Source organism: Nannospalax galili, unplaced genomic scaffold, assembly GCF_000622305.1.
Source record: "Nannospalax galili isolate Female #2095 unplaced genomic scaffold, S.galili_v1.0 scaffold875, whole genome shotgun sequence".
Lineage (NCBI taxonomy): Eukaryota > Metazoa > Chordata > Mammalia > Rodentia > Spalacidae > Nannospalax > Nannospalax galili.
In genome coordinates, this window is record NW_008337059.1 from 2,284,145 (window position 1) to 2,295,549 (window position 11,405).

Below are 11,405 nucleotides of genomic sequence, written 5' to 3' on the forward strand. Positions count from 1 at the left end.
ACACACACACACACACACACACACACTCTCTCTCTCTCTCTCTCTCTCTCTCTCTCTCTCTCTCTCTCTCTCACTCTCACACACACACACACACAAACTATAATAGGAGAGCCCCCTAACAGGTGCCTCAGGATGCCACCTCATGAAAGTGCTCTCTGGTCTAGGCTTGACACAGCAAGAGGATGCTAAACATAAAGCTCTGGTTCTCCCTTTGAAGACCCTCTGGGTAGAGTTTGTAGATGTCAATGATGATAAGGATGACTGTGCTTCTATAGTCCTATTAACAATCATTTCCTTATTCAACCAATATGCAGTGTGTGGAAGGTCTGTTGTATGCCAGGCACTAGGATGAATGGTCTCATATTTAATTCCCCCTCCCAATATAAGGTGTTTTTTGTTTTTGTGTTTTTTCTCTTATTTTGATGAGCAAACTGAGACAAGAGGAAACTCAGACTTGTCAAAGGCCATTCAGTGATTCCTGTCACTGCCAGGACTAGGGGTTTTGAACTCTTGACAAGAGTTATTCTTCAGTCTACTAGTTTATTTTTAGGTGTTAACCTAAAAATGGGTCTGGAAATAGCCCAGCTTGTTTCTTCGCTTCCTGGGGCACAGATTTGAAGAACCAGTGGTATCTGTAACCCACACAGCCATTTGAGTAGCAACAGATTTTGGCTATTGTCCAGAAGTATGTCTGTGCAGAGTAGCAAGCCAGGGCCACAAGTGTTGACTTGGGCCTTGGGCCAGAGCCTCTATGTGTTTTTCTAAGAGGCCCCTGATTGTAAAGATTATTGCCATCACTGAAATTATTCAAAGGGGACAACCTGAGTAGGAAGCAGGAGCTGCCACCCCACCTAAGTGTGCTCTGCCTCCTGGAGAGGAGGAGATGGGATAGAGAAATGACAGAATAGCTGTGGAGCTAACTTCACATGCTACAGAGAATGCCCCATTGTGCACCATCATTACATGTTACTAAGCCCCTGCTAGGTAAGTCGTTTTTAAAATCTATTTCTTTGTTAGAGCTTTATAGTTCTTCATTTAGTGCCTGTCTCAAAATAAGTTAAACTTTGTCATTTGAACCTCTTGTGTCCAATTGAAGTACTTTTTGATTAGTCTTTGATCATTTGTGCACACACCCATGCTTATCTTGTGTCAGCTCTGAAATGAAAGCTCCATTTATAATTTTTTAATAGCCCAGTGCTTCATTTTCCAGTTTAATAATGTACCATTGTTCAAGTCAATACTGAGCTTCCTAGATTAAGGTCTTGTCCCGGAAATTGGGGCGAGAGTAAGGATTGAACCTGTTGAATGAGACAGGAAGTTTCTTCTGACAAAGCGTTCTGATTCACCACTTTATCAGCTTTCCCAAGGTTTGCCAACTTACCTAGAATCCAGCTATTTTTATTTCTAGCCTCATTCTGCCATCTGAATCCTGAGGTGAGGTTCCCAATAGTGAAGGGCCTTAAAATCTAGAGGTGCCAAGGCTTCCCAAGGTTCGTCGAGGATATGATTGAGTCTGGATGCTGGACTCCTCAGTGGTTTCTTGCTTCCTTTGAAACTCTGGCTGTCTGGAGACTGGCCAACTAAAGCCTTGCAGCCCTATAGAGATTGCTGTAACTATGAGTAATCAGGCCCCAAGCCATTTCCTCCCCAGCTCTTACTTGATTGTGTTCCATTCTTTCCCTAGAGAGAGGGTGAGATTGCTAATTCTAAAAGGTAGAAGAACATCACCTTTTCTTCTGCCACCCTACACCAGCCTAGGAGTCCACCCTCGGCTTGATAGCTGATGTACTTAGTGCAATGTTTTCTAATCTGCCAGATTCTGAGCTCTCTACCCACAATAGCAAAACAGTATCTGGGCCTTCAGGAGAGGCTGGAGAGGGAGAAGAGTAGCTACTGGTTGAGGAGTTTGCTGGCACCTGATTAGCTAGACCTGTCCACACTTGTGGCTCCTAAGCAGACAAAGAACAGGCAGGACTTGTCTTCCATTGAGTCAACACAGTGCAAGCCCTTGAAACCATCAGCATCAACCTACTTTCAAAGCAGCAGAGTTGGAATTGACCCACAGAAGTGATGTGACTTCCCAAGGTCTCTCAGCTGAGTTGGTTCACAATCCTAGAGTTCTTTGGTGGAAAGTGTCCTCTGAAGAGTGCCACTGGTTCAAGGCCAGAGACGCTGCCACTTAGTAAGCAGCCTTGATCTAGTGACTGTGCTAAAAGATTGCACAACTCCACCCTGTGGGATAATTTATGCCTTTTGCATTTTGTGAATTTGGCAGGAACATCAAAGCACTCTTCATGGAAATGGGCTCTGGCACTGGACAGCAGGTGGCTCAGTGGCTTGAATTGTGGGCTGCAGTCACAGGGCTGGGTCCACAGCCTGGGTCTCTTGCCTTCCTGTCTGCTCCTCTGTGCAGTGGGATGGCAGTAACAGTGCCTATTTCCTAGGGTTATTTTGAGCATTAATGGTGTCATGCACATCATCCAATGCACAGCAAACACCCATGCTTGCCTTTTAAGGTTCATCAGCCTGAATGTGTGTCTTGGTCACTTATCTTCTGGTTTCAGCATGTGTATCCAACTCTGGGGGAGGTCATTACCACAGGGACTGCTGGGTTTTAGCTGGATTCCATAATAGTGTCTGAGGCAGATTTTTCTTATTGCCATTTTCCAGGTGAAACATACAGCTTTAATGAATTTATCTGGGTGCCTTCTGTGGGTTTATTTTGGGTAGTATTTTGAAAAGAAAATGGGGTTCTTGGCTTAGAAACTTAACACAGGGTGTGTGTGGAAACTACTTGAATCATGTGTTGAGGTGGAGGGAAGGGCCAGGCAAGGGAGGGGATAATAGTTCTGGGAGTCTGAATGAAGTGGAACAATGACTCAAGCTCTTCCAGAGAACAAAAGAACAAACAGTAGGTGAGGGTGAGGGCCATTGCTACCAGCAGGGCAAGAGGACACTGGAAATGCCTTTTTTTTTTTCTGAGACAGGATCTCTTGCAGCCTAGACTAGCCTCAAATTTATGTAGCTAAAGATGACCTGGAACTTTTTGTATGAGACGGGGTCTTCCTGTAGCCCCAGATGGCCTGGAACTTGCTATGTCCACCAGGCCGGCCTCAATCTCACAGAGATTCACCTGCCTCTGCCTCCTGGGTGCTGGGATTAGAGGCATGCACCACCACACCCAGCCCCTTTTTGGGGGTGGGGACTTTAATCCTTTTGCCTCCACCTTCCAAGTTCTGGGATTACATATGAGAATCACCTTACCAGTTTATGGTGCTGGGGATCAAACCTAGGGCCTCATGCATGCTAGGCAAGCACTCTACCTGAGCTTTATTTCCCAATCCCACTCAACTCTTTTTTTTTTTTTTTTAACAGCAAATGTATATGTTTGAATATTTTTTAACTTTCCTTGGCCATTTTGTGACCAGTTGCTGGTTGACAGCACCTCTGTAGATGGCCACAGAAGGGCCAGCTCTACTAGAAACTGTTCCTCCTTCCTGTTCGAGCAGTGATGGGGGAAGGTGCCAGCACTGACCTTTCTTCAGTTGTCTTTGACCAATAGCTTGGAGATGGAGGGTCAACATCAGATCCTTGACCTTTTAACTTTCCTTGGCCATTTTGTGACCAGTTGCTGGTTGACAGCACCTCTGTAGATGGCCACAGAAGGGCCAGCTCTACTAGAAACTGTTCCTCCTTCCTGTTCGAGCAGTGATGGGGGAAGGTGCCAGCACTGACCTTTCTTCAGTTGTCTTTGACCAATAGCTTGGAGATGGAGGGTCAACATCAGATCCTTGACCCAGGTACAAGTCAGGGAGGTAGAAAGGGAACACTTGAATTTGTTTAGTTCTTACTGGGTACCTGATACCACACTAGGCTTTTAATACTTATACAGTCCTGAAAAGTGGATACTATTTATCTTGGTTTTACCTTTAAGGAACAGGCTAGAGAGATTAAGTACCTTGCCTAAGGTCATAGAGCTAGGAAGGTGGCAGAGCAAAGATTCAAGCCCAGTTATGTATAATCCCAAAGTCCTTGGTCTCCCTGTCCTCCAAGCTGTTTCCTAATCCTAGAGTTTTTTCAAGCATTTTGATTTGGAGAAGTGGGGAGTGTGAAATATCTATAATCCAGAAAGACAGTTTTATTTTCTACATATGATGGGAGACACTGAATTTCTGTGAACTTCTGTTCATGAATGTAGGCTAAACTTTGCAACCTCTCCTGCCCCCATCTCCTCATTCTATAGGTTCTTTGGAATATGGTTAGAAGACTTGCTCAGAGTGCTTTCTGTTTTTGCAGAGGACCTGAGTTTAGTTCTCAGCACCCAGGTCAGATGGCTCATAACCACTTGTAACTCCAGTTCCAGGGGATCCAATGCCCTCTTCTAACCTCCACAGGTACCTGCATGCATTTGGGACACACACATACACATAATTTTTTAAAAAGATGTGATTTGTCTGTATCATAGTTTGCTAAATTATATGAATTCCACTTCAAGCTTTTGAAGGTAGGAGGGAAGATGACTGTCTCATTTATTGAATGCATGTGTGCATGCATGCATGTACAGATGTACACATGCTACTACCTGTGTGGACGTGAGGGATCTTGGGACCAAACTTCAGGTCATGCCTCTACCAATTCAGCCATCTTGATGCCCCAATTAAAAAAATTTTTTAAATCCTCTTGTGTGTATGTGGGTGGAGTACCTACTATGGGGTCAGAGAAAGTCTTGAGTGTCAGTCCTCACCTTGTTTTGAGGCAGGGTCTCTGGTTCCCTGCTACACACACCAGGCTAACTAGCCTGTGAGCTTCTGGGGTCTTGTTTCCACCTCCCATACTGCCATAGGAGCACTGGGATTACAGACACACAGCACTGAGCCAAGCTATCTGTGGATTCTGGGAATCTGAACTCAGGTTTTCACACTCATGCAGCAAATGCTTTACCCACTGAGTCATCTCCCCAATGCTGTTCTCAATTTTATAAACTGAAAAAGAGAATATAGGTTGAGCATTCCTAATCTGATATGCTCCAAAAGTCTGAAACTTTTTGAGTGCTGACATAATGTCAACAAGTGGAAAATTCTACACCATAAAACTTTGTTTCATACACAAAATTACTTAAAATATATAAAATTGCCCTCAGGCTATATAATGTATATATGAAACATAATGAATTCTTTGTTTAGACTTGGGTCCTGTCCCCATCTCATTATGTCTGTGCCAACATTCCAAATTCTGAGAATTTCAATCCCAAGCATTTTGGATAAGGGATATCACACTTGTCTTCTAAGCACTGTATCTTCACATCAGCTCTACAGGGATAAAGCTGGTGCTGTTCTGGCAGTGGAGACATGATCAGCCAGCCAGAAAGTGGTGAAGTTCACTTCCTACCAGAGTGGCCCTGGGCCTCTGCACCAGACATCACTGATTCTAGTTCTGGTTGCACATGGGTGACCTAAACTCTTATAGATACCTACCAAGTAGGATTGCTGTGCTTACTACATTTCACTGTTGCTAAATGAATAAAGCTCTTGCAGCAGGGCCTGTTACAGGGTCAGTGCTCAGCAAAGCAAATTTGAGCAGTTACTGGGCATCCTGGGTCTGCATGGACTTGCATTTTTTAAAAAAAATGTGTATGAGTGTTTTGCCTGCAAGTGTGTCAGTGCACCGTGTGTACAATGCCTGTGGAGGCCAGAAGAGGGCATCAGATCCCTGGAACTCAAGTTACAGACTGTTAGCTGCCAAATGGATGCCAGGATGTGAAACCCCATCCTCTGCAAGAGCAACCAGTGCTCTTAGCCACTGAACCATCTCTTCCTAGACTTGCATTCTTATACATAGCTTTGAGCAGGCAGTTCTTTAACCTGAGTGACACTTTCCATCATGTGGATGATGGTAATTCTCACCGGTTGCTGTGGATCAAATGAAATACAGGTGTCTTTCACATAGGCACATAATAAAGCCTACTGTCAGTTTTAGTATCCTGGGAAACTGAGTGATTTTAAAGCAAGCAGTTTGATTCCTGGAAAACTAGACACCCTTGAGTTAGTTAAGACCCCAGCTTTGGGAAGGGCCTGTTGGGTGCTTATGTCTCCACCTTTTCCATCCTCAGAGTACCTGTGATGGGGACCCCAGCTTCTGTGGTGAGTGAGCCACCCCTGTGGCAGGTCCCAGCAGAAGCCCGGGGCCGCAAGCAGGCATCAGCTAACATCTTCCAGGATGCTGAGTTGCTGCAGATCCAGGGCCTGTTCCAGCGCAGTGGGGACCAGCTAGCTGAAGAGCGGGCCCAGATCATCTGGGAGTGTGCAGGGGACCACCGTGTGGCAGAAGCTCTGAGGAGGCTACGCAGGAAAAGGCCCCCCAGACAGAACCACTGCAGCCGGCTCAGGTAGGTACCTGGGACCGGAGGGCTGAGGGAAGAGGCAGCAGGGATGCCTGCTCCGTAAAGTGCCTACTGTTCATGTTTATGTTGCTGAAAGGACCATACAGTGAGACTCTTATTGTTGGGGTCACATGACCCTGTAATTCCCCTTGGAAGAAGTGCCCAGTCAAAGCAACACCACCATATTTCACAGTAATTCTTGGCCAGGTAGGAGAGACTGGAAGGAAAAAGTAACTACCAGTAGCAGAATAAATGACGTTCAAAGGCAAGCCTGGTTAAAGCCTTGACCAGCATAGTAGAGAAATGGCCACAGTATGAACTGTGGAGATCCATAGTGACAAGCCTTGGAGACTTTGCCTTGAAATAACACCTGTCACCAGTCTCTGGCCATCTACCTCTGCCTATGTCATTGCCAGCCTGGGAGTAGTGAGCCTGAGGACTAAACTTATAACTACAGGGTTTCCCTCCAGGCTCCTCCCCTTAGGTCCTCTTTAGGTGCCAGTCTGAGATGGTGAGATGGTGAGTCTTCGCTGCTTACATCAGCAGTTGGGGCCTAGCCACTGGTGTCATTTATGCCTGACTTACAGTGCCATGAATGCAAGGTGAAGGTAGAGAGACCCATTTTGAGTGTCCCCATTCCCTGGCTGCAGCAAAGTTGGAAAGTTTCACCTAGTCACATAGTTCTCAGGGCAGAGATGATTGCATTTTACCCCAGAGTCTACTGTGATAAACTCAGTCTTCCTCCTGCTCTCCCTGTTGATACTGGCTTATCACACACTTGTTCCCAGCAGGGTGCCAGAGTCTGGTTCTACAATAACTGACCCACAAAGCAGTGCCACTGAAGTGACCTCCAGCGAGCAGTTTGGGAACTCCAGGAGGACAAGTGCCAGAGTCCACCGCAACTGGAATAAGCCAGGCCCCACAGGCTACCTCCACCAGATCAGACACTGATCCACACTGAGCCCTCAAATGGCAGCATCCTCTCCAGGAATCACAGGGATATTCCAAAGGGCCTAGGGAGGTGCATAAAGGAGACCAGGTAGAGCAGGGCCCTACCTGGGTTAATAAAAGTGGTCACAAGGCTGTTGTACTCAGTTCAGAACACAACTGTAGGCATCCACTTGGCTGTGCACTATGTGGGACCTGTTCTGAGCAAGGATATGCTGAGGCTACTCATGCCTCAGCCTTTTTTGACTTAAGGGTGTAGTTGGGCTGCATGACATTTCCCTGGGATAGAAGTGACAAGTACTCATCTCACCACTTCTGCTAATTGCCAGTTACTGTCACCATGATTTTTCATTTGATCGGCTGTGCCACACCCTTGTCCGTTGCAAAGAGAAAAATTGTTTAAGTAGCAAATAAAAACATTTGCATAAGGAACTGTGCGAGTCTGTTTCAGAAGGGAGAATCCAAAAACAGGCGTCTATCTTAGCCTGGTAACCCTGAGGTGAGGTTTTTTTCCTATTCTGGCTGTCTTTTCAAAGCAACAGGCTATATGCTCACCACCACCACCCTAGGCACAAAAAAAGGCAAGCCTGCCCTCTGGTGGTCAAGAAGAAAAGCTTATCCACCTAAATTTGCCTCTATACCTAATCCCAGAATTTGACTTTTAGGGAGTGACCAGGGAAAATACTGAAGAGTGCCTACTAGGGAAAAATCTGCAACAAGTGTACATACTAAAACAATTATGTGTGATTACAGTTGTGTCCAACCCAGGCTCAGGCTGAGTTTTGAAATGAGTTATGGGAACACTAGTTTTCAGAACATTGGGACTTTGGAAATGAGCACTGATATCCTTCCCCTAGAATAATCTTAGGAGCCATGTCTCTGCAACTCCATGGAAACATAGAAACTTTATCCACATTCTGGGGCTGGAGAGATGGCTCAGGAGTTAAGAGCAAGGCTGCTCTTGGAGAGGACCAACGTTCAGTTCCCAGCACCTACATGGTGACCAACAATTAACTCCAAATTCCAGGGGATCCAATGCCTCCTTTTGACAAAGGGCATTGCATGATATGTGTGCACTTACATACATGCAGGCAATATACTCAATAAAATTAAGGAAAAAAAAAAAAAAAACCACATTCTGGGACTGGAGAGATGGTTCAGCAGTTACGAACACTGGCTGTTCTTGCAGAAGACCCAGGTTCAAATCCCAGCACACACATGGCAGGTAACAACTGTCTGTAATTCCAGTTCCAAGGGGTCCAACAATCTCTTCTGTCCTCCTCGGGCACTACACAACATGGGTGCACTTACCTACATGCAGACAATACATGAATACACATAAAATAAAAATTAAAAAAAAACATTCTGAAGCTGAGTGAGGTGGCACATACCTTTAATCCCAGCACTCTGGGAGGCAGAGGCAGGCAGATTGCTGTGAGTTCAAGGCCAGCCTGGTCTACACAGTGAGTTCCAGGTCAGCTGTCTCAAAAAGACCAAAAAAAAAAAAAACCAAACAAAAAACCAAAACCAAAACCACATCCAGCCTTCTTTGTCTTCCTTCCCCCCAAAGAAAACTAGACAAAAAAGTCAGAATTGGATGTTATTCATATATTTGCATTGACTTAAATACAATACATACAATTTCTACAGTGCATTAGAAGAACAAAGGGGGCAGCAGTACTCTCATAAGCCCAGCCTCCACTCCTAGACAAGGGAGATAGGCCTAAGACTGGGAGAGGAACCGCTGTTCTAGAAGTACAACCCAGAAGCCTGCCCTGGCTCTCTGGGCTCCTGGTGCTCCCAAAGTCCACATTCAAGGCAACCTGAGTACAGGTTTCAAGGGAGAAAGGCAAGGAAGGACTCTTGGACCCTTGTCCACCAGGCCTGGCACTGGCTCCCTCTTACTTGGACCCAGTTTCCTCCTGATTGCAGAGCTGATGTGGAGCAAGACAGAGCACATGAGCTCTCTTCAGGTGCCTCTGGCTCTTCCCAGAACGCTAGTCTCTCCGACCTTGCCAACAGGATGGTATGAAGATGACTATGAAAAGTGACACACCTGGGCCCCTACGGGCTCCTATGGTCAGGAGGCAGTAATTCTCCCAAACATGGCTCTGAGGCCAGAATCCTGGTGAGCTGGATGGGATTGTCAGGTAAGGCAGTCAACAGTGCCTTTGTCCACAGGGCATGCATATCCAGTGCTCATTCTTGTCAGCTGGTTCAAAGCCTGTGACAAGCTGGCTCTTAAAGGGCTGGAATGGACAGGAAGCAGCCTGCCCCAGGTAGCGGGAGGGCTGTGTGCTTCTGCTCTGCCTCCTGGATGGTGATAGCTGGGTAGAGGAAACACACAGCTATGGTCCTCATTCCCCTTTCTTTGGTTTTTTCAAGCCTTCAAGACAAGTTCCTTCCAAGGCTTACTGACCAATCACAGGGTGCAAGAACCCTCAAGGGTTCATAGCGTAGGTGAGAATACTGCTGCCCCTCAGCCACAGGTGGCACCCTTTTTACTCCCTCCTGAGGCCAATTTGCTTTGGTGTAGAAAGGACTCAAACACCTGGCAAGGGGCACAGCTAGAGATGAGGACACATGGAAGCAAGAAGATGCATGTTGAGCTGGGCAGGCACTGAGGGAGTTTAAAGATCTCTCCTCAAAAATCCAATATCCTGGCCTCTCAACTGACTCACCCAAGAACGCTTGCAGAGAGCCACTCCAGAACCCAAATGAACTCCTCAGTCAAAAAGAGTTGGGAAAAATATTTAAAATAACAGAAACTAGGAGAGGACCAGGACTAAGAACCAGGAGCAAGGCTAGAATAGGTTCTCCCGCAAAACGCTTCCAGTTCTGGCATGCCCTGAGGCATGGGATTACCTTCACATGCTGCATATCCACTTTCTAGCAAAACAGAATGGCCAGGGATAACCTCCCGTGCTTCAGCTGAGTGTGAGGCAAGCTGCAGGAGGGCAGAGAGCAGTGAGCTCATGTATACAGCCTCTGGTAGATGTAGAGCAAAAGCCTGCTCACTGCCATAAGAAGTCAGTACCACACTCGGCAAAAGGAGGAAAGATTTGGCAAAAACAGAAAGGTGTGGCTTTGTCTCACCACGGTGAACCACCAATGACCCTCTGGCACAGCTTGATTCATGGGAGTAAGCAACTGCCAGGCATTAGAATGTCTGTCTAAAACAAACAGATCTGGATTAAGGACTTCTGACATGAAAGGAGCCAGATTTTGCTACAAGCATTTAAATTTATTTCTGTTGGTTTCTTTTTTTTCTTTTCTTTCTTTTTTTTTTTTTTTTTTTTTTTTTGAACCCAGGGCCTTGCGCTTCTTAGTTCTTTCTGATGCAGAATATAATAAGGAACTGCAATGGAGCAAGGTTGTCAGGGAGCTGAGACTTCCAACCTGCCACCAGGAGATGCTGGAAGAGAGTTGCTCCCCTGCAGGTGCCTGAACTCCCTGCCTGGACTCCAGTCTCCCCAACACTCTGAAGGGCCCAGGAACACTCTTGTCTCTGATTGTGCTGCTCCCTGTGGGTGGGAAAGCCCCGAGGGAGGTGGCAAGCAGAAAGGGAGGGCACTGAAAGGCGCTGCTGTGCACCAGCTTCTCTGGCTTCCCTGCACCTGGGTTCCCAGGCTTCCTCCCAGCCTGTCATCCACAGGATTTCTTCTGTGTGCCTCTAGGGCTACCACCATGAAAAGAAGGGCTTCCGACTCTGAAAGCTCTGTGTGTAGGACTCGCTGGAAGAACGCTGGTGGGAACGTGCTGTCTCCACAATCACGGGTGGCATCTGGACAAGGTGCAGGGGACTCTTGTTGTCTTTCAGGGCCTGAGACAGGTTTAGGATCTACAGTGAGAAAAGAAGTGTGGGAAAAAGGTCTTGGCATTCTCAAGTTGCCTCTTCAGGGGGAGGCCAGAAAAAGTCTTACAAATCAAAACAATAAATACCAATGGAAAAATCATACAAGTAGACTATATGCAAAATAGGAATAAAAATGGAAAGTTGAAACAACCTCTCTAGAAGGGCATAGCAAGAGGGTTGCCTGTGGCAATTTGGCAAGATCTTGCTTTTTTTTTTTTTTTC

General features: G+C 46.3%; 2 protein-coding genes across 3 annotated transcripts in view; one reads left to right on the forward strand and one right to left on the reverse strand.

Moving 5' to 3' along the window:
• Avpi1 (arginine vasopressin induced 1) overlaps positions 1-7,755 on the forward strand; it is a 9,054-nt gene extending 1,299 nt beyond the window's left edge. The window contains exons 2-3 of one of the 2 annotated variants that reach the window (XM_008831967.3): positions 6,110-6,385; positions 7,171-7,755. In XM_008831967.3, the coding sequence (XP_008830189.1) occupies positions 6,120-6,385; positions 7,171-7,330 (426 nt within the window). In that variant the 5' untranslated portion in view covers positions 6,110-6,119 and the 3' untranslated portion in view covers positions 7,331-7,755. Of the gene's footprint in view, positions 1-6,109; positions 6,386-7,167 lie in introns of both variants that reach the window. The other variant, XM_008831966.3, reaches the window with a different exon arrangement.
• A 2,901-nt stretch (positions 7,756-10,656) lies between these two features.
• The window catches only part of Pi4k2a (phosphatidylinositol 4-kinase type 2 alpha), a 60,669-nt gene continuing 59,920 nt past the window's right edge, over positions 10,657-11,405 (reverse strand). Inside the window, exon 9 of the mRNA XM_008831968.2 lies at positions 10,657-11,168. Within this exon, the coding sequence (XP_008830190.1) occupies positions 11,007-11,168 (162 nt within the window). The 3' untranslated portion in view covers positions 10,657-11,006. The remainder of the gene's footprint in view (positions 11,169-11,405) is intronic.